Source organism: Lethenteron reissneri, chromosome 37 (genome assembly GCF_015708825.2).
Source record: "Lethenteron reissneri isolate LAM-NWPU_2019-01 chromosome 37, ASM1570882v1, whole genome shotgun sequence".
Taxonomy (NCBI): domain Eukaryota; kingdom Metazoa; phylum Chordata; class Hyperoartia; order Petromyzontiformes; family Petromyzontidae; genus Lethenteron; species Lethenteron reissneri.
In genome coordinates this window covers 259317-283032 of record NC_083815.1, presented here as the reverse complement: position 1 = coordinate 283032, position 23716 = coordinate 259317, and the positions used below count along the sequence as shown (strand labels likewise).

Here is a 23716-nt window from a genome sequence, read left to right as displayed (position 1 = left end):
TCAACCTCTGCCGAATCGGGGGTCTCTGCTGCCACCGGAGTGGTGAGCATCGCGGTTCGACGACAACCCAGAGCTGCACGCTACGAGCGAGTTGTGGGCGCCACCTACCGACCGGGTTCCGAACTGCGACAGCGTATCAACAGCCATCCGAACCAGTTCGCCACGGTGACAGGGGATCGACTGATACGTATGACGCGCACCGCCCCCTCACCACACGACCACCAGGCGTCTGTTTGACCTAAAGAATCGACTCCGAACACTGACTATTCAAGACAACTCTTACCACTCAAAAACACTCGAACCCATAAGCCATCCGTGGCTGGAAAGCATCACAACGAGACCGAGTGATGGCCCTCCGTCGTTTATAAGAGTATTCTTAATTTTTATCTTCAATATTTAGTGGGCTGTACTCTTAATCGCATAAATTCCCAACAGATCCATCAATACGAACTGATTCTTGGCACCTCCTTCCGCCGAGCCACGCTCACGTGGGGAGTGGTGGCCCACCGGATCCTTATCAGGTGATCTGGTCCCCAATTAGTAAACTTGGTATAAGATAACGAGCTTCGGAAAAGGAGCACCGTCGCAGGCCCTTACTCCGAGCCGTTCTGTTGTCAGATAACCTGCTGATGTATCCGTTGAGATTGGTGCCTTTAAGAATAATAACTGTTTTTGATTGTGTTTTTATCGCCGTATAATCTTTCAAGTATCTTTCAGTCATAATCGCCGCACGTACTCGCATCCTCTACAGAATATTCAACTGTCCCGTGACCCAAGGTGTTAACAACGTGATAAGGGTTGCGTATGGTCAATAAGGAGTGTGGTACTGCGTGAACAATATTGAGTATAATCATTCATTAGCGTTAAGGTTTTCTTAGCATAGTATTTGCATATTTCAACGACTCTCTCTCTCACTAACAACCATCGCGTTATGAACAATATTGAGTATAATCATTCATTAACATTAAGGTTTTCTTAGCATAGTATTTGCATATTTCAACGACTCTCTCTCTCACTAACAACCATCGCGTTATGAACAATATTGAGTATAATCATTCATTAACATTAAGGTTTTCTTAACATAGTATTTGCATGTTTTAACGACTCTCTCTCTCACTAACAACCATCGCGTTATGCGGGATCCATGTGCAGTTGTCAAAGTGAAATCAGACAATCGTTGATGATACTGTATTGATGCCGTGTTGACGTTCCGGGATTGAGAGTTCGCATATTATATCATAGTTAAGGTTGAATTAGTAATAAATTGATTAATACAGAAGTGGTTGTGTGATTCTTTCCTGAAATCTATGCATAAGATCTGCTTCTGCGTTGAGATTTGAACTTGGTGACCTTAATAAACACACTAATACATACTCAGTAAATGTTAAAGCGATAACGGGGTGAACCGGGGACCTAAAAATATAACCACGAATAAAAACTCTGGGAATGTTAAAGCGAGAATGAGACGAACCTAGACAACGATGCCGAGTTAATCTAAGTTAATCTTGCATACTTACACCACACCTGCATAACTGCATACGATTAATTGCCTTATTCCGATCGATAACCCACCCTCGTCACCGAGGCGGGGTCTGGTTATCATAACGACTTGTATTATCATAATTACACCCACTCGCATAATTAATCCGATTACCTCTCGAATTGGCATAATTACAATGTGCGTAATTACATAAATTAACATATTTCCGGATAATTACACATTTGGCCAGATTTCATTTAATAATTATTATTTTCACTGAATATTCATAACACACAGGTACAACATAATAATTTCACCCACGCACGCATACAACATAACAAATTTTCTTAACCCAACATATACAACATAATGTGGGCGTCGTCCGGGATTTCTCGCAGACAGTTTATGCATGAATTCAGGAACGAATCACTGTTGTGTTAATCAAAGTGTTGTGAACTAACGTTGCCTTGTGATTGTAAACGGGGGTATACAAACAAAACGCGCTCTGAAGGGAAATACCAGAGTAGCAGAGTATAACAAAGACAGCTGGGCTGAGATTATTTGCTCGAGTTGAACTGACGCATCCTGTGATACAATTGTTTATATGTGCTCTGAAGGGGAATTCTAGAGTAACTCACGACGCACATGAGATGTTAGAATTAAGATACACTCTTAAGTCTATTAACCACACTACATAATAGAGATGGCACAGGATCCACAACATTCTGAGTTTGACACACCAACGCATAACACTGATACAGAGTGGACCTCTGAGGAGGAGATGGAATCTATGGAAAAACAATATCGGGAATTTGTGTTAAAACGTACTGGACGGACTGCTAGCCAGCAGACGGAGCAGAGAGATATATGGGAGGGGAGCCATACAGAAGATGTTAAGGCCCATAGAAGGAAACTACTTAAGGACGTGATGAAATGTGGCAAAGCCAAACGTGACGTAAAAATTGCAGAAATAGCGAGGGTAGACTCGTATCTCCTCGCACAGACAGACAGAGAAAGATTATGGAATGAGGAAAAATTTGAAAGGGAGAGACAAGAGAAACTGTCCTTAATGGTGCAGGTAGAGCGTCTGCACGCCCTCGTGAGAGAGAAAGAATCCGCACTAAATGCACCAGTGAAACACCCAGACGTTGATACACAGAACACATACGGGAGTAACAATTTACCACACTCCGAGCCACGTGGACGTAGCCCAGGGCCAGATCTCACAATGAGTATGGCTACTATGCAAAGCAATTTTGATAAAGTAACACCCTCGCAAATCGAGGAGAGAGAAGAGGAAATAATAATACAAACGGGAAAACATGAGGCCGACCACCCCAACGTTATAGAGAGACAAATAATTAACCCTAAGTCATCAGGATACACTGTAATGATAGAGCGGAAAAGGGCGGAGCTGGTGCAAGACGGGAAACATGACATAAACAGCACACCAGGCAGACGCACGCTACGCAAGTATGACCGACATGATGCAGATGACAGAGACAGCTCACCAGAGAAACGCACCTCGCACAAACACGACCAACACGACACGGGTAACAGGAGCTCACCAGAGAGACGCACATCACACAAGCATGAGCCATGGGATAAGCAGAAATCACCGAGCCAAGTTGACCCACGTAACAGGTGCAAAAGGCACTACAAAAGTTATGTTAAGCAGAGCCACCGTGATGGTGACGGCTCATCTGACACTGACTCCTCTGACAATGACCAACACGACATGGGTACCAGAGAGAGCTCACCAGAGGGACGCATGACATGTAAAAATCACCCACGCAAAACCACCCGCACCAAAAATCACAGAGACAGGAATCCCGATAACCATGAAGCACGAGACAAACATAAATTCAACACCTCACCTAGCAGGCACCACACACGTAGTAGGCAGCATGAAGGTCGAGGACAAAAACACTCACCACATAGACACCGCTCAAGGAGATCACGCACACCAACCCACAAGCACGAATCACAAGACCCACATAAGGAAAACAAGAGACACAAGCAACGGGACAGATACGAATCCTCGGACAGAGGGAGATCACGACACGGACACGGGACACATGACAACAGTGATAGTGGATACAGGGGTAGCTCAAGGGAGCACTCCTCAGGAACCGACACCACTGATGACGAACAACACACTTTTAACAGTAAGACACTAAAACTAATGGACAAGGCTCTAGTCAGAATTCCCGATTTTGACCCCCACAATAAGACTATGGATATCCACACACATATCGCGACAGTGGAAGAGGAGGCAATGATTAGAGGGCTGAGGAGACGGGATGAAAAAGCGAGTTTGTTGAAACGGACCTTACATAAAGAATCTATTCCATGGGTAAAGTCACTACCACACAAGGTTAGAAATGATTTTAAACAATTGAGCCGAGCAGTAGTTAAGAGATTTGGGGCATACTCCACACTATCCGAAGGATTGAACGCGGCAAAGTTGATGACCCAGCGTGTAGACGAAGACCCACGAGATTATCTCCTACGCCTTAAGAAAGCATATTACGCAGGGGACGTGGACAATGCCCAGGGAGATAAGACAGTCTTAAAAGTGATGTTCTTCCAATCATTGAGACCTGAAATAGTGAGAATAGTAGGAATGATGTTGGACCCCGAGACTGCCTCCCTACGCCAGATTGAAAGCAAGGCCCACACGGCCTGGGTGAACGGACGGAAAACCACTGGCATAGCCAAAACCCACATCGTCACCAGAGATAAAGAATGCCTCGATCTGGAGGGAAGCGAATCTCCAAGGAATAATATTAGCGCCACACGGGGTGGACATGAATTCCCCCAGGAGAGGGCGCCTAACCCAATAGAATCAACACCCGTCCACAACACGCTGAATAACGTTCCACGTGGGGGGAGGAACGAGGCCAGAGGAACCTGGCACCCACAACCGCCACCACCATGGAATGCAGAAGAGGGCGGAGGCTGGAATTATGGAGGAGGAAGAGCGAGTGACGGGCCATACCTACCCCGCGGAGGCCGACGCCCACCAAACCAGTTACCATATCGTCCCCCACTGCCGCCTCCACTAACAATAGAGCATAGACCACCGTTAGCTAACAGGAATCGATATGCTCACCACATTAGGATGGAAAAAGAGCTCCTAGGGAGTATGAAGACTCCCATGCAAGTAGCGAAGGGAAGAATACCAACTATACCCACACAGGAGGAGGACACACCCAGCGCAAAGGTAGCCCAAGTGAACGTAGGGAAGACAAGAAGCCTCGAAGCAATCACCGAAGTGGTACCAGAGGGAAAAGGGTACCATCTGGGGGAATTGATTCCCGTAGGACCAGTCGGACGAGTCCACGTGGAAGTAATACTGCAAGACACCCTGACCAGCCAGAGCCTTTGTGATACTGGAGCAGAAATATCCATGATATCCAGAGAATTATTTGACGAACTCCAGACTGCCCTCCAGAGGAAGAATGAAACACTACAAATGATGCCAAGTAAACTTACCTACTCAGGATGTGAAGGGACCCACATGCGACCATTGGGCAAAGTTATGACGAAGTTGACGTTCAACAAAATCAACATGAACCATCCCCTATATGTCGTACAATACCCAGGAAAAGAACTGATTATTGGGATCGAACTACTGAATCGCCTGAAACCCATTATGAACCTTGAATCCCGACAAATTTGGGCACAGTCAATGCCGGAGCAACAAAGGGACTCAGAAGATGAAGACGTTATGAGAGACTCCACGGGAATCCAAGTGATAACACAAGAGCTCGACGACCTATCAACGACAATCAGGAACGAAGACGAGCTCCCAGCAGGAATTCGAATCACTCAGCTAATGACTAACAGACTGAGAGAAGACCGAAAGGAAGCCGACTTAGAGTCAGTATCACCAAATGACCGTCCCCTCATGGAGTATATACTGCCCCCTGGAGGCCAAACCGACGAACTGCAAACTGATGAAGGAGAACACAAGGGCAAGAGCGTATTACCCTCGGATGAAGCCAAGGCAACTCAACCGATAGTAACACAAAAGGAACTTTCAATTGAGCCGCCCGAAACCACGAAGGCCCTAGATCCAAACCAAGAGAAAAGAGTCCTTACAATAGAAGAACAAATAGAACAACAAATTGAAGCAGCAGACGCCCTAGAGAGCGACACTCAACGAGACGAGCTACGACAACTGCTCCAAAAATACAACTCCCTGTTCTCCAAAGACTCCTATGATTGTGGCAAAACCGACCTACATGTGGTATCCATTCCCACACTGGAGGGAGCGCCAGCGGTATATGTGAAACAATACAAGGTTCCACTGGCTGCCTACGAATCAATCCGAGAAACCTTGGAGAACCTACTCAAGAAGAATATAATTCGAGAATGCAACTCAACCTACAACTCACCGATTTGGCCTGTATTGAAACCCACAGGCAAGTGGCGACTCACCATCGACTATAGGCAACTCAACAAAACGGTTCCCCTATCTCGATGGCCAATGGCAGAAATCGACCAGAATCTCAACCAAATAAAAGGCGCAAAAATTCTCACCACCATGGATCTATCAAATGGCTTCTGGACCATGCCCGTGAAAGAAGCGGATCAATACAAGTTGGCATTTACATTCAATGGAATACAGTATACTTGGAACCGATGTCCATTTGGATACTCAAATTCACCTGCGGACTTTAACATATTCCTACACAAGGCAATGGACGACGCAAAAGAGCGAGGTACCATCGTCTATGTCGACGATATACTGGTCAAGGACTCCTCATGGGAAGAACACCTCGAGAGCCTCCAGCATACCCTCGAGCAGTTAAAGGAAGCAGGCGCAAAGATTTCAATACAAAAAGGACAGTGGGCACGCAAAAGGGTGGACTACCTCGGGCTCCAGGTCGGCACTGAGGGAATGTTACCCCAAACCAAAAGACTTGAAGCCCTCCTCGCACTCAAATCGCCCACCACAGTCACGACCCTTCGGAGCTTCTTAGGGATTTGCAACTACCTTCGACAGTTCGTGGACGACTACGCAGGAATCGTTCGACCCTTAGTTAAACTACTGCAAAAAGACGAACCATGGGAGTGGGGACAGGAACAGGAAGCCGCAGAAAAAGAATTAAAACGACAGATCACAGAGGCATCCTGCCTAGCATACCCAGAGAAAGGGAAAGAATACTACCTGGCGACCGCATACTCAGATCATAGTATCAGCTCGGTACTGTACCAGAGACAGGAAGCAGAGAAACGAGTTATTGCCTATGCCAGCAAAGCCCTCCGGGGAGTGGAGATGAAGTTCTCCGAGTGTGAGAAGGCGATATTTGGAAACATCTGGGCCATACAACATTTTCGGAACTTGTTGAACGGAGAGAGGATCATCCTGGAAACGAATCATGAATCCTTGGCATACCTCAACAGTAAGAAGATTCGAGAGGGCCGCGTAACCAGCAGCCGAATAGCCAGCTGGGCACTGACACTCCAAGGCCTACCAATCACAGTGAAATACGCAAAAAACAAGAAAAGTCCAATGGCCCAAGGTCTTGCCGATTTACATGATTGTACCTTTGACAGCATAGAAGCAGAGGACGAAAAGATACCTCCGGAGGACAACAGGTACCTGCCCTTCAGGAAGGAGACATGCGCCGACCTACCAGTGGTATACATCGATGGATGCTCCAAGATGAAGGAGAACAAGCTTCACGCTGGGTCAGGAGTCATTTGGGAAACTGGCCCACTCACAGGGATTCAAGAGGGATTTCAGCTGGGACCAAAGTCAAACCAGTATGCAGAGTTGGTCGGGGTACACATCGCTGTCCAGATGGCATCCGATAACCAAATACGGACCATGGTGGTGTGCACTGATTCCAACTACGTACAGCACAGCTTCCTGCACCACCTACCCATATGGAAAAAAAACGAGATGAAGAACCATGGGAATAAACCAATTCACCATCGAGAACTATTCGAGGCCATAGATAAGATGGTTCAGAACAAGGATATGAAGATATTTTGGAAGAAAGTCAAAGGGCACTCCAAGATACCTGGTCAAGAGAGAACTGGGAACGACCAAGCAGATGCCATAGCAAAAGTGGGAAGCCTGGAAGGCACCCCGTGGAAGCTAGAAGACCAAACCGACAGAGACGGACAACAAGAGTCGACGAACCAAGACATCGCCGTGATAAGACTGGTCACAAGAAGTGGGAAGAACCCGGCAGAAGCTGGAACCAGAGCCCAATTGAACAGTGCCCAGCCATCCGAAGACCTGATCAGAATGCAACAAGAGGACGAAACACTAAAGACACTCGCCGATCATATCCAAGATCCAGCAGAAATAATGTGTGGTCCGTCAAACCTAAGCTCCAAGGAAACTTGCAAGTTTAAGCTAAGTAAACCCAAAGGAAGAACCGGAACAGTGGCCATGATAGCTAATGCCCAGTGGTTGATTAGCACCCCTCTAGACACGGCAATTGTTTCCACCGATCAACACTCCATAACTATGGAAGTTCCGATTCCAAGCCACGTCGCACTGGTCACAATACCAAGAGGAACATTCGTACGCATAGGGGACAAGGTATTATATAACCTAGACAAAAGCCTACACCAAGCGGAGGTAGAAATAGTAGACACATTCCGAGGCCACAAGTTTGAGATAAGCAGCACTCTGTCCAACTTGTTGAACAGTAAAGAATTCCATATGGTGAAATTATCCCTCAGCGAATCAGAGATTAACATAACAGATCTTACTTGGGCGACCGAAGTGGCTGGATATCAGCGAAATCAACAGATGGGGATGGGAATCACCGGGGCAACAGGGATGATCATACTAGTCCTGGCTATTCTAACCTTAACATACCGTGTGGCCAAAATGAATGCCGAACTTAAAAGACTAATCGCAGGCACAAGCCACCTACCATTCGAGCCCAGGAACAGGGATAGAGCCAAGGCCTGATGATGCCACCCAAGAGTAACCGTAGAAACTATCTTTTAACGATATCTCCTATAACACGTAGTCAATAGAATAATTTTTCCCTCCCTTATCGTCTTACCTTCCTTTAGAATATTTTTTCTCTCTCTTGTCACATATAACCTGTTAAGTTGTGACACGTACGCGCGCGTTGTAAGGAATAGCAGCAAAACTTGAGGACAATCGATGGTTCATGATGGAAGAAGGGTATACATTTTTTTTAAAAATAACCCGTGGCCATTTGACCACTGGTCATTTTTAAAAGGGCGGAATGTTGTATCCTAACCCTTCTTCCATAATTGAGATTAATAATATTTGATGATTTTTATATATTATCTTTTTACTTGTTTTTGTTTAATGAGTGAAACACACCAAAGCGCACCAAACTGCAAAACACCAGGTGTTGTTAAGTAATGAACGAGAGGAGGGCTAGGATGACAGAATTGCAACCTTGCTTCAAGGCAAAGGCAGTGAAAGGAAGCAGAGGCGCCCTTGTCTAAGTCATAACCACAGAAAGCCAGGAATCATCACTGATTGTGTGTTAGGGATTCCGAGCTAATTAGAACACGTGCACACAGAAAGGGAGGTAGAAGCACGCCTTGTTCTCCTGCAGCTGAGGAAACATAGATAAACCCAAGAAGGCCTTGGACCTGAAATTAAGAATAACATTCCCAGAGCAGAAGGTTGGAGGGCCACAGGGAGCTGATTTAAAAGAGTGTTGTATATCTCTCAAGGCGGGCAAGACCCAGCTGTATAACAAGGCTGCGGGGGTCACCAGAAGTTCGCATTCGCCTAGTTAAGACAAAAAGCTCAATTATTCTGTATTGCTATTAAAGTAACGTTAAAGTCGGAATTTAACAACAGGGTAGGCTAAAGTTATTGATATTCACACCCACTCCAATTAAACCAGGCCACAAGTTACGCCTACTGAACCATCACCATCATTAAGTCAAATGAAATGTTATTTCCATACTTTAATACTTTCTATGCAACTCGACCCGAAGCATATGACAATCAGAACCTTCCTAAGTCAAAATTGAATCGCACCCAGACAGGAGCGAATATATCATATATAAGGTTGAAGAGGGAAGGAAATTAAGAGCACGGCGGCAGACAAAAACCAGAACTGACTCCAAGGTTCAACCGCCCTCACCTCAGGAGTAACGGAAATTAATGAGGCCTTGAACAACGGCCAGCTGGACGGCAACAACAACGGCGAGCAGAGAGAGGGTGGGGCAAAGACTGCGGGGCTATGGAATGCAACTTCGTGTCAGTAAGCTCTGACAAACAAGTTAAGTTAAAGACATCACAATACATAATATCGCATATAACATCAATGTTAACGCTATTCACCGTAAACTATATTCCGCTTATATAACCATGCAGGCACCAAGGAATACGAATTCCTAGGATCAAGAAACTTACCCCTTAACCTAAGATATCGGAAATAAATTAATAGTAATAAGTATATGCATGAAAAGACAAAGTAAAACTTATGGAAAAGCCAGGATAACGGGATGAATCACCACCAGGTCGAATATGAATACATAATAAAAAAAAAAACGATGTTAAACCCAGGGTCGGAGAGAAAGGGAGATCCCGGCCGTCTTTGTATCCCCGCAGCGCGGGATAGGAGTGTGTATACGCTCGGGGAAACACCCCCACTTGAGTCAAGCACCACGATGGGAAACGACAGACCTTAGGTTACATACAGAATCATAACTGTGAAATAGTAAGGGACAAATGTTAACTTAAAACTTTTAACCATTTCTTTGTGCGCCGGGTCGGAGAGAGCGTTGCCCCTCCCTCCAGGTGGTGCGAACAAAGACGCCTATGACATTTGTAACGTCTGTGTTTTGGGTTCATGAAGAAGGCCAGACAAGAGATAATATTGCACCCAGACAGAGAGACGACCTCGAGGCAATTTGTAACATCTGATTGTTTGCTCGTGGGTTCATGGAGGGAGTGGGACAACGGAATACCGTGAGTAATGCACACAAGGACATACGGACGTACGGACACACACATGGACACACCTGCCTACGGACAGATCCTGACACAGCAAAAATCGAAAGAAGTCCCGCCTTGTGGGCGGGATCCAGGGGGAATTTTCGGCATAAAGTAAAGGATCCTGAGCATTGGAAACCAGTGCGACGGGAGGGTCGACTCAGGAACGAGTGCGACCAGAGTGGGTCCACTCAGGAGTGCGACCAGCGGGTCCACTCAGGAGTGCGACCAGAGGGTCGACTCAGGAGCGAGGGCGACCAGCGGGTCGACCCAGGAGCGAGCTCGACCGGGAGGGTCGACTCAGGAGCGAGCTGCGACCAGCGGGTCGGCTCGACTCATCTTCAGCTCGTCAACCTCTGCCGAATCGGGGGTCTCTGCTGCCACCGGAGTGGTGAGCATCGCGGTTCGACGACAACCCAGAGCTGCACGCTACGAGCGAGTTGTGGGCGCCACCTACCGACCGGGTTCCGAACTGCGACAGCGTATCAACAGCCATCCGAACCAGTTCGCCACGGTGACAGGGGATCGACTGATACGTATGACGCGCACCGCCCCCTCACCACACGACCACCAGGCGTCTGTTTGACCTAAAGAATCGACTCCGAACACTGACTATTCAAGACAACTCTTACCACTCAAAAACACTCGAACCCATAAGCCATCCGTGGCTGGAAAGCATCACAACGAGACCGAGTGATGGCCCTCCGTCGTTTATAAGAGTATTCTTAATTTTTATCTTCAATATTTAGTGGGCTGTACTCTTAATCGCATAAATTCCCAACAGATCCATCAATACGAACTGATTCTTGGCACCTCCTTCCGCCGAGCCACGCTCACGTGGGGAGTGGTGGCCCACCGGATCCTTATCAGGTGATCTGGTCCCCAATTAGTAAACTTGGTATAAGATAACGAGCTTCGGAAAAGGAGCACCGTCGCAGGCCCTTACTCCGAGCCGTTCTGTTGTCAGATAACCTGCCGATGTATCCGTTGAGATTGGTGCCTTTAAGAATAATAACTGTTTTGATTGTGTTTTTATCGCCGTATAATCTTTCAAGTATCTTTCAGTCATAATCGCCGCACGTACTCGCATCCTCTACAGAATATTCAACTGTCCCGTGACCCAAGGTGTTAACAACGTGATAAGGGTTGCGTATGGTCAATAAGGAGTGTGGTACTGCGTGAACAATATTGAGTATAATCATTCATTAGCGTTAAGGTTTTCTTAGCATAGTATTTGCATATTTCAACGACTCTCTCTCTCACTAACAACCATCGCGTTATGAACAATATTGAGTATAATCATTCATTAACATTAAGGTTTTCTTAGCATAGTATTTGCATATTTCAACGACTCTCTCTCTCACTAACAACCATCGCGTTATGAACAATATTGAGTATAATCATTCATTAACATTAAGGTTTTCTTAGCATAGTATTTGCATGTTTTAACGACTCTCTCTCTCACTAACAACCATCGCGTTATGCGGGATCCATGTGCAGTTGTCAAAGTGAAATCAGACAATCGTTGATGATACTGTATTGATGCCGTGTTGACGTTCCGGGATTGAGAGTTCGCATATTATATCATAGTTAAGGTTGAATTAGTAATAAATTGATTAATACAGAAGTGGTTGTGTGATTCTTTCCTGAAATCTATGCATAAGATCTGCTTCTGCGTTGAGATTTGAACTTGGTGACCTTAATAAACACACTAATACATACTCAGTAAATGTTAAAGCGATAACGGGGTGAACCGGGGACCTAAAAATATAACCACGAATAAAAACTCTGGGAATGTTAAAGCGAGAATGAGACGAACCTAGACAACGATGCCGAGTTAATCTAAGTTAATCTTGCATACTTACACCACACCTGCATAACTGCATACGATTAATTGCCTTATTCCGATCGATAACCCACCCTCGTCACCGAGGCGGGGTCTGGTTATCATAACGACTTGTATTATCATAATTACACCCACTCGCATAATTAATCCGATTACCTCTCGAATTGGCATAATTAAAATGTGCGTAATTACATAAATTAACATATTTCCGGATAATTACACATTTGGCCAGATTTCATTTAATAATTATTATTTTCACTGAATATTCATAACACACAGGTACAACATAATAATTTCACCCACGCACGCATACAACATAACAAATTTTCTTAACCCAACATATACAACAATGCTCCATTACCCTGTGTTGATGTGACCAGAACAAAACAATGAAACAAACTCCTCACAATAAAATAAAGAATCCTTCTGGAAAAGCCATTGTGAAAGAAACAATCAAGGGATTTCCTTCTCAAATGAGCATTGAGGCAAGGGTGCTCATCTCCCAGTGGTGGAAATTGCTCATTCCGATGGTAGAGGCGAGTCTATCCATATGGCAACAACTGCTGACTTCCCTACAAAGTGGTACTCATGTTTTCGACTCTGAAGGGATGATGGGCAGGGTCAACCCCCCAACCAGGATTTTAACTTATAGTTCGAGCCACTCACTCTACCCAGTAAACACACAATGTTGGGCCAACATTATATCAACGTTTACAATCACATGCCAACGTTGGGCCGACGTTGCGTGCTTACTGGGTACCGCTGAGCCGCTACCCTATTCAAGGCGGTAAACCTCGTGGTGTCGTCGCGGCGTTGGGGACAGGGGGTTCAGGGCAGTGCCACGAGAGTCCGTGGGGCGCGACCGCGGCGAGACGTCGCACCTTGGCGTGGCAGCCCTTGAACGTGTCGCCCATGATGCGCGAACACTCCCGCTCGGCCCACGCCTTGCGGTACGGGTTCATGTAGCACGGGTCGGCGTTGGCGGTGGTGCTCGCGCACGCGAGGGACGAGACCTGCCAGGAGTTCCCGAACTCCACGGGGCTCGCCACCACCACCTGGCCTCGCACCGTGAAGTCGTTGAGGGAGTCTCCGTCCATGTCTCCGCACAGCCCGCACAGCCGGCCCTGCGCCGAGAAGCGGGAGTTCGTACGAGCGCCGCGGGGATATCCGTAAAATACGCACCATCTGCTTCATCGTGGATGTTACTGGACCCGTGACGTATCGTAGCAGAGCAGGCCGTCGTGCACCGGCGTCATGGTCCAATATATGGGCGAGAGAGGCGACGTCGTACCCGGCTGTCGGAGGAGACCATGAGGCGCACGCTGTTGCCCCCGTCCCACTGCAGCAGCAGCCCGTTGGCGGCTTCCACGATGTGGGTGCCCCCCAGCTTCCGCATCCTGTACGGGATGTGGGGGCCCGCCCCGCTCGTCACGGAGCTGATGCTGTGATCGCCATCGGCAAAGCGGATCTCCACGTCCTGGGACACGCGGCAGCGAACACCACCACCACGTAAACCCCAGCTGCGACGCAGGCGAGTGCAGGCGAGTGCAGGTGAATATAGGAGAGTGCAGGGGAGTGTTGGTGAGTGGTGGTGATTAGATTATTTGGCTGCTATAAATTTCCACATGATAAGGGGCCGTCCATAAATGACGTGACGCACCTGGGAGGGGGGGGGGGTTAGACATTTGTGACGATGTGTGACGAGGGGAGAGGGGGGGTTGAGAAATGTTACATCACATCAAAATGCGCAACTTTAAATAAGTAATTTTTTTTATTTTCATTATTAACGATTTGATTATTATTTATTTATTCCATAAAGGAGCATTTTGCTTCTCCATGGGAGAATGGAGAAGCATACATTTTGAACATTTTTTTAATGATTGTTATTAAACATTTGATTTTAATGATTCTACCAGGGCTTTTCATTCTGTGGAATGAATATATGATTGTTATAATTGTACTCTCCATTTTGCTTCATTCTACTACAAAGTTTCAAGTATTTTTTAAATAGTTAAAATTACTTTTAATATATGATAATTATAAGAGAATTTTAATATAATATTCTGAACATCTGCAGTTTTAGTTAAACGTTGAATATTTTCAAGTGAATTTTATGCTAAATGCAAGTTTTCCAACGCCTCCTTTTTAATAAATGTTTTCTCCTACAACATCAGAGTGCAGCGCCACATTAAATACGCACTACAATGACAATAGTTTAAAGCGATTTGAAGCGTGTTTTATTTTCAAAATGGAAATATGGTTTGGGGGGGGGCAGAGCTTTGTGACGTCATATTTGAGGGGGGTCTGACTTTTTGTTACGCGGTGTGACGAGGGGGGGGGGGGTCAAAAATCGTCCAAAATCGCGTGACGTCATTTATGGACGGCCCCGAAGCCACTTCGTTGAGCTATCCTTTATGGCCAGGTCCCTTCTGAACAAGAAGCCATGAGCTGAGTGGGCTTTACCTGGTAAATTAAATGGTTTTTATTTTTCAAATTTTTTTTGTGATTTGCTTTCCTTTACTTTGCACCCCTATCATGTTTTACATTGTTTGTTGTAACCTTTTGACCTCTCCCTACTGGACATCTGTGAACAATACTTTTATGGCGCATCGGATTTCTGCAGTATAAATCGAGATTCCGATTCTGAGGTGAGCCTAGGGAAGTGCAGGTGACTACTGTAGATGATTTCAGGCGAGTGGATGTGAGTGTAGGAGACGAGTCGAGGTGAGGTGAATGCAGATGAATATAGGAGCTCAAGTGAGTGGTGGTAAGTGGTGGTGGGCACAGAGGAGTAGTGGAGAGTGGTGGTGGGCGCAGGCGAGTGGTGGTGAGTGGTGGTGAGTGGTGAGTGGTGGTGGTGAGTGGTGGTGAGTGGTGGTGGTGAGTGGTGGTGAGTGGTGGTGAGTGGTGTGTGGTGGTGGTGAGTGGTGGTGAGTGGTGGTGGTGGTGGTGAGTGGTGGTGGTGAGTGGTGGTGAGTAGTGGTGGGAGTGGTGAGTGGTGGTGGTGAGTGGTGGTGGTGGTGGTGAGTGGTGGTGGTGAGTGGTGGTGGTGAGTGGTGGTGTGGTGAGTGGTGGTGGTGGTGAGTGGTGGTGGTGAGTGGTGAGTGGTGGTGGTGAGTGGTGAGTGGTGGTGGTGAGTGGTGAGTGGTGGTGGTGAGTGGTGGTGGGTGTGGTGGGTGAGTGGTGGTGGTTGGTGAGTGGTGGATGGTGGTGGTGAGTGGTGGTGGTGAGTGAGTGGTGGTGGTGAGTGTGGTGAGTGGTGAGTGGTGGTGAGTGGTGGTGGTGAGTGGTGGTGGTGAGTGGTGGTGGTGAGTGGTGGTGGTGAGTGGTGGTGAGTGGTGGTGGTGAGGAGGTGGTGGTGGTGGTGAGTGGTGGTGGTGGTGAGTGGTGGTGGTGGTGTGAGTGGTGGTGGTGAGTGTGGTGGTGGTGGTGGAGTGGTGGTGGTGAGTGGTGGTGGTGAGTGTGGTGGTGGTGGTGAGTGGTGATGGTGAGTGGTGAGTGGTGGTGGTGAGTGGTGGCGGTGTGTGGTGGTGGTGAGTGGTGGTGAGTGGTGGTAGTGGTGAGTGGTGGTGGTGAGTGGTGGTGGTGAGTGGTGGTGGTGAGTGGTGGTGAGTGGTGGTGGTGAGTGGTGGTGGTGTGTGGTGGTGGTGAGTGGTGGTGGTGGTGAGTGGTGGTGGTGAGTGGTGGTGGTGTGTGGTGGTGGTGAGTGGTGGTGAGTGGTGGTGGTGGTGAGTGGTGGTGGTGAGTGGTGGTGGTGGTGAGTGGTGGTGGTGAGTGGTGGTGGTGAGTGGTGGTGGTGAGTGGTGGTGGTGAGGTGCTCCACCCCGAGCAGGAGTTTGATGCTCTTGGAGCAGGCGACGCCCGAGGTTCCGCACGCCATGTTCTCTGTGATGACGCGGAAGCTTCCGCCCGCAGGGTTGGACGGACAGAAGTCCTGCGGGAGGCAGAAACCGGCACGACCCCGTGGCGCGTAGCTCGCCGCACAGCGTCACGAGCACAGAGCAAGAGGGGGGCGAGCGGCCAGGGGAGGGGGCGGCCAGGGGGAGGGGGCGGCCAGGGGGAGCGGGGGGGGGGCCTCACCTGCGAGAGGATGTACTCGCACTTCCCGTCGAACAGGAAGCGCCGCCCATCGTATGTGGTGTAGTGTCCGTCCCCGTAGAAGGAGCACAGCCCCATGCAGTCGTCGTCCGTGCAGCTCCAGCGAGCGCCCTCGCACGTGCTGCACGCGAGCGGACGGACGGCTTCAGCCATGCGCTGCTGAGCCACGAGGACGACTGTGCACAGGCGCCCTGTGGCTCAAGCAGCGAGCCACAGGGCGCCCGTCGGCTTTACAAGTGGGTAGCAACGTCGCCGTGAGGGCGGCTGTGCAGATTACCTTTCTCTCGTTGACCAGGCATTGTGTGATCCCCTTATAAATGTACTTCCGGAGTCACCAGCTTAGCGCACCATTCTTACCAAGCTTCTCTCCCTGGTTTTTATTTCATATAGGATCATTCATGCTAATGCATCTCACAAAGCTGTACATTATAATATATATGAGGGCAAAATCTATTTTTATAGCAATTGCCAAGAGAATGAACATAACTAAAATTTTAATAAATAAACAAATAAAGAAAAGGCACCAAAACAAAAGGGACAAACACTATTGGCCCCCTCTCATACAACCGATGAATACCGGCCTATTAATGTGACCGTGACTCCCCGAGAAAGCCATCTCCAGTCTCTTGGGCGCCTCTGGTTGTTGCTGCGGTGTGGACCGGCCGCTCACCACGTGTTGCAGTCGACAGCCACTCTGTCGCCCGGGCTGTAGCTCTGGCCGTTGTGCTGGCACGGGCACTGGTCAGGGCGCACGCATCCATCGGCGCTGTCCAGCACAGTGCCCTCGGGGCACATGCAGCCCGACACGCAGCCGGGCGTGTACTGCACACAAACACAAAGATTCCATTAACAGACCGTTGGGGCAAGTGGTGTTAGCGATCATCTACGAAGGCGTACGGCCCACAACGGGGTGGTCTGGCCAGCACTATGCCCGGCTACCTTGGCTGATGTTTATACGCTCCACCAAGTGCTCATTTAAGGCTGAGTTGGCCTAGGTGAGGCCCAGGATCAGTTCAAATATTCGTCACTGTTATTGGTCTTGAGTGGGAATTTAACTCGAGTTGCAGTGTGCTAACTACTAGAGCATCCCTCCCCACTTGCACAAACACGCACACACGTGTATGTGCGTGCATAGACATACACGTATACACATACACACAAGTGTACATGCACGTACAGCCATGGCTTCAACACCTCTGTCAAGAAGACGTGGTGCCGATATTGTGGTTGTGCTATTGTTGCCAGAGTGTGGTTGTGACATTGTAGTCGTGGTGTGGATGGTGAGTGGCTGGCCGTGTTCCTCTCACACATTCCATGTCGGGGTTTTGGCACGTCCGCTCGCACGCCAGCCCCTGCACCCCAGGCAGGGCAGCCTGGCAGTCGACGAACACCCGTGGGGGGAGGCACTCTGCACACACACAGACAAAGAAGTTCTGTTAGTAAGCACCTACTGAGGATAGCATGGCACACGAAGGAGTGGGTAGCCAGCACTACGCCCGGCCCAATGCTTACATCTTTTGCACACCACACGAGGTAATTATTTAACGCCAAGTCGACCTAGGGGAGTTCCAGGACCGGTTTAGATACTCGTCACCAATGTTGGCCGTGAGCGGGAATCGAACTCGGATCACTGGGTTCGTAATGTACCACGCTAACTGCTGCATGAACGCTCCCTACAACATGTGTAGCGAGTGACTTCCGAGACACGTCGAGTCAAAGGCTTCGTATTTATTAAGAGCGCACGGGGCGATCCACTTCGTAACGCAGCCACACATGGGCGATTCTAACACGCAGCCCATCTCCGTCGTGCATCACGCGAGCTGTTCGACTCGCGTAGCGGCGGCGACGGGGACGACGGTCTCGCAGCAGAACAGCCACGTGGTCGAAGACGGAGAGATGACGACGAGCAGCGACGCAGCCAGGACCCGCAGAACAGCCCCGAACCTTTGGCTCGGTCCCCCTTATATCTGTCCCGGCGCTGCCAAGCTCCACCTCTGGCCACGTCCCCTTTCCAGAACCTTCGGGCTGGATCCCGGAACTTCTCGACTGACTCCGCCCTTCATCTTTACCCCAGATACGGCCCCCTTATAATAAGGCATTATGTAATGCAGCCAAAACCGTAATTGCCCTTACAGGCCGGCAGGTGTCACCCTGTCATTACACTAGCATGCATATATACACAGAGACAAACACTCACAGGGACACACACACCCATATGAACAAATGCGAAACCTATCTCTGTAAAAGTCTTGTGCAGTTGTACATTGAATTGATCATGAACACCACCACCATCATCATCATGACCATCATCAAAGACCACCACCATTACCACCACCATCCCGTGCCTGTCCCTCACCCACCTGCCACGAGGTTGGCCTTGCACTGGATGACCCCACGGCGACACAGGCTGTGGGCGCACACACGCACGTGTTTACGGGGGCCGACTCGGCGCGCGGCGATGTCCACTGTGGGGGCTCAGCAGGTCGGAGGTGGGGGGGGGGGGTCCCGAGCATGTTGTGAAGGTTGTGAGCATAAATGTGGAGCCGGGACGTGCGTGTGGAATAACAGCCCCTCAGCACCCAGGGGACGTTGCTGGACTAGCCCCGCAAAGAGGAGATTGCAATACAAGTGGGTTTGTGTACTTTAACGCGCACCTCGTATTGTACGAGATATGGTAGCATCACCACCTTAACGCATGACGACCCTATTTTAATTCTTGTTGGGGATTAACCGAGTCCATCATTGTTTTGGGGTCGATAAAAATAGTATCACATTGTCGCCCATCATCCCTTCAGGGTCCATTAATGTATCATATGGATAGCCTCATCCTTGCCAGAGGGAGGTGATTTTTCCAGCACTCAGAGGCGAACCCCCATCGACTCAGACTGCCGCACTCCCTCACACTCACCACTGCGCGCCGTTGCGCGTGATGGTCATGCCCGGAGCGATGGCCTGGCCGTTGATGTAGCAGGGGCAGAGCGAGGGCCCGTCCACGCAGGTGCCCTCCTGCGTGCGGTAGCCGTCGCACGCGCAACCCTCCACGGGCGTGTCCGTCACCAGGCACGAGGCGTCGAACTGCGACAGCGACGTGCACGTGCCGTTGCAGGCGTAGGCGCCGTACTGGAACTCCTCTCCCTCGCCGCACTGCTGCGTCGCCTCGGCTGAGGCGGAGGGGGGCGTGGGGGCACGTGTGAACGCACGGCGAAGGTGGGGAGGCCTGTGCCGGGGAGACGAAGGCGGCCCGGCCGTGGTGCTGGCCACCCGCCCCTCGTCGTGTGCCGTGCCGGCCTACGTAGCTGCTCGCTAACAGGTGTTGCTCCCAGCAGTCTGTTAAGGCAATGCGGGGGATCTTTGTCTCGGTGCGTGTGTGTACAGGTGTGAGCGTGGTGCACACTCACTGCACACGCCCGCCTTCCCCCTCCACCCGATGAGCACGTGTCCGCGCGCCGCGCACTCGTGTGCGTACGCGCCCAGCGCGGCGCACACGCAGCGCTCCGGGCTCTCGCACTCGCACGTGTCGTGCCGGCACGTCTGTGGGAGGTGGTACACGCACGCACGCACGCACATGTACACACGCACGCACATGTACACACGCACACACATGTACACAGGCACACACATGTACACAGGCACACACATGTACACAGGCACACACATGTACACAGGCACACACATGTACACAGGCACACACATGTACACAGGCACACACATGTACACACGCACACACATGTACACACGCAACAACAACCGCCATTCGCCACTAAGTAGCGGTGACGTCACCACGACGCTTGTGCCAGGCCATGTGTACACACGCACACACACGCACACATGCACGGAGCGTTAGTGGTGCCGTGTCACCGCTCCGCGTTCCTTGAGCCCCGCGTGGACGGGGTATGGGAGGGGTGATGGGTAGTGATGGGGGGTACTCACCTTGTAGAAATGGTTGGGGTTGACCACCCCATGGCACTTGGCAAAGGGGCCCTGGGGGTCCATGAGCTTGGAGCAGGTCTCCTCGGCGTACTGGGCTGGGGGGGGGCACGGGGGGGAGGTGGTGATTACAGATCTGGACACTGTAAACATGCACACCTCGACAGCGTTTATATGTTGCACTTCCAGATTAATGAGAAAGGGTCCAGTCTGGTTCATAAAGCGAGGCAAACGTTTTAAATAAATATAATAATTAACCGGATATCATTTTTACTATTTTTTTATCTACGATCATACACTAACAACTGCTCCAAACACGTGTATATTTCTGCAAACAAAAATTGTTAACGATTTGATTCGACTTCTTACATTTAAAGATGTAACCATCGGAAACTGCTGAATGTAAAGATTCCCTTTTTTGTATTAGAAAGAACAAAAATGTATTAACTTAATAGGCTATGAGGGAACCTCCAATATTTGACCGTTTTCGAATTATTCAGATCTGAACATAAAATGCGTATTTTTTTTGTTTAAAACTGCTTTAATACGAAAATGTCAAAAACAATAAAAGATAAAACACTGATTCTCGCTTTAATTTTATTTGCGGGTTAACGCTCTATCAAACAATCTAACGCAATCTAATATTTGGAACGGCATTAAAAATTGAGATTTGGGGGCCTTGTAATGAAAAATCTCTGATTTTTCTGATGTTTTATGTGGGTTTGTGTCCTAAAACTACCCATGTACCAAATTGTATCTTTCTACCCAGACACGAGCGCAATGAAGTCCAAATACCGCGTCGCCTCGCGCCCTCCCATCGCACGCGGGGCGTGGCAGCGCATGGCCACGCCTAGCGCCGATGACGTCACACGAGGGGCGTGGCAGCGCATGGCCACGCCCAGCGCCGATGACGTCACACGCGGGGCGTGGCAGCGCATGGCCACGCCCAGCGCCGATGACGTCACACGAGGTAGCGTGGCACTAGCTCGCTGTGGGCGTCACTGCCGAATTGGGGTCACAATCTTGAAATGGAGGGAGTCTAATTCCCACGACCTTTAAGCTGTAATCAGCCGTCTTGCTCGTCGGGAATATCGCGGGAACATTTTCACCGATCACAGACGGTCGTCCAACTTCTCACTCGATTCAATACTCAATGACAGACACGGCCGCCTGTAACAACCCCAACTAACTTTGATCAATAACATAACGAAAATACAGATACCTCTCTTGCTCGCGGTCCTCTTTCGTCCCGAGCCTTGTCACCCTCCTTGTCCTCCTCACCCACGAGTCTCATCACCCCCCCCACACACATCCCGCCTGGACCCCCCCCCCCCCCACACACATCCCGCCTGGACCCCCCCCCCCACACACATCCCGCCTAGACCCCCCCCCCCCACACACATCCCGCCTGGACCCCCCCCCCCACACACATCCCGCCTGGACCCCCCCCCCCCACACACATCCCGCCTGGACCCCCCCCCCCCTCACCGGAACGATCTCCATGGCTCTCCTGGCTCGTCTCTTTCCCTACCCCCCTCCATTCTGGGTCATTACATCGATATTTCGTGCCCCATGTAATGTCGTCAAACCCGCCACCACCTAACACGGCTGATTAGTAAGGTTTGTCTCGTAAACAACCAAAAAAGCTGTCCAAAAAACCTTTATTAGGATGTATAATATTAGTCGCCAAGGCCGACGTGCTCTATAATGTTTACATAACATATCATCATCAACGTCCATCTCCTCTCTATAATATGTTTTATTATATATACTGTGTGTATAGCGCATACACACACTATATATGCTATATTCATGCACACATAGAACCGCCTATCTTAGTGCATGTCACGGTGCGATATCGCCTTGAGATGCGGTTGTATTTGTAATAAAGGCACAGCCCAGTGATGTCTTGGGCACGCAACTGCTGGCTACAGCGTTGTTTTTAGATGCTGAGAACATCATCGTCAAGCGCATCGTTGCTCGTAACTTATCTTACCAAGAGCGTGATTCCGTGGACACTGATCACAACGATGATAATTGTCCCCGAACACACGGCATTCTGGGATATAATGAGTAGCGCAGTGGTTAGCGCGCTCTGAACCTAATGGCTGGAGTTCAATTCCCGGTCACGGCTATCGGATTAGTGGCGAGCGACAGCTGAACCTTGTCCTGGGCCACCCGCTGTAGCGACCCGCCACTATCCGGCGTGGTAGCGCAGTATGGTCTCACAACCAACCCCGATGGCCGACTCGGCGTTGGAGGGCGGAGTGGGGGGGGGGTGCGAGGGACCCACCGGTGTGCGCGTTGATGGAGCACGGGTCCTGCAGCTCCTCGGCCGTGTCGGGGCAGCCCGTCTGCGCCTTCCACGAGTTGGCGAAGGGGGTGGAGGTGGCCTCCACGAGGCCGCACGACGTCTTCAGCTCGTCCGCCAGCACGTCGTTGTAGTTCCCGCAGAGTCCTGGCGCGGCGCGGTGGCAGCGCGTCACGACGGTACCGCGAGCCCAGCGCAGAGACCGTGGCACCCCCCAGGAGCCCCGATCCCAGATCCCGGACACTGGGATTCTGGACCCCAGATAAACCTTCAAACTCTATATACCCGAGTTACCCAAAATCCTAGACCCTAGAACTCTGTACCCCAGATCACAGACCCTCGACACCATTGACAACTCCGGAACCCTGGGCTGCAGTAGGTTGGCCATAACCCCCAAACTCCAGTTTAATGCACGCCAGGCCCTGGGACCCCGCAAAGCGCCACACCTTCACATCCAGTCAATCCCACTCCTTCCATCCACCCTGTATCCCTCGTTAGCCTACCCCCTCACTCTGCACCCACCCCCGCGGCCCTCACCACAGGTGCGGTTCTTGTAGGCGACGGACACGCTCACGTAGAGCTGCATCTGGGGCTGCAGCTGCACTTGGAGGTGCAGGCCGGAGCGGGTGGCCACCTGCACGAACATGGACGACTGGCGGAACACCTGCAGGCCGGCTGCGCACACGGGGGGGGGGGGGGGGGGGGGGAGGACGCGCGTTAATTATTGGCGTCACAGACGCGCGGCGGCTTGTTTTATTTGCGTGGCGGTGTTAATAGCAGCACTCTCACGAAAATCGTGGTATGTAGCATGTGATGTGTGGGGTGTGTGTGGTGTGCGGGGTGTTTGTGGTGTGTGGTGTGTGTGTGTGTTTGTGGTGTGTGTGTTGTATGGAGTGTGTGTGTGGTGTGCGGGGTGTTTGTGGTGTGTGTGTGGTGTGCGGTGTGTGTGTGTTTGTGGTGTGTGCGTGTTGTACGGGGTGTGTGTGTTGTACGGGGTGTGTAGTGTGCTGGGTGTGTGTGTTGTACGGGGTGTATGTGTGTGTGTTTGTGGTGTGTGTGTGTTTGTGGTGTGTGTGTGTTGTACGG

At 50.0% G+C, this 23716-nt stretch overlaps 1 protein-coding gene across 1 annotated transcript in view; it reads right to left on the bottom strand.

The window, feature by feature from the left end:
• The window catches only part of LOC133351305 (mucin-5AC-like), a 33472-nt gene extending 10179 nt beyond the window's left edge, over nucleotides 1–23293 (bottom strand). The window contains exons 1-12 of the mRNA XM_061566405.1: nucleotides 23168–23293; nucleotides 22613–22777; nucleotides 20323–20417; nucleotides 19791–19923; nucleotides 19301–19553; nucleotides 18753–18799; nucleotides 17700–17800; nucleotides 17063–17214; nucleotides 16375–16513; nucleotides 16118–16228; nucleotides 13586–13771; nucleotides 13176–13418 (exon numbers count right to left, since the gene is read on the bottom strand). Coding sequence (XP_061422389.1) covers nucleotides 13176–13418; nucleotides 13586–13771; nucleotides 16118–16228; nucleotides 16375–16513; nucleotides 17063–17214; nucleotides 17700–17800; nucleotides 18753–18799; nucleotides 19301–19553; nucleotides 19791–19923; nucleotides 20323–20417; nucleotides 22613–22777; nucleotides 23168–23276 — 1734 coding nt within the window. The 5' untranslated portion in view covers nucleotides 23277–23293. The remainder of the gene's footprint in view (nucleotides 1–13175; nucleotides 13419–13585; nucleotides 13772–16117; nucleotides 16229–16374; nucleotides 16514–17062; nucleotides 17215–17699; nucleotides 17801–18752; nucleotides 18800–19300; nucleotides 19554–19790; nucleotides 19924–20322; nucleotides 20418–22612; nucleotides 22778–23167) is intronic.
• Nucleotides 23294–23716: the final 423 nt, after the last annotated feature.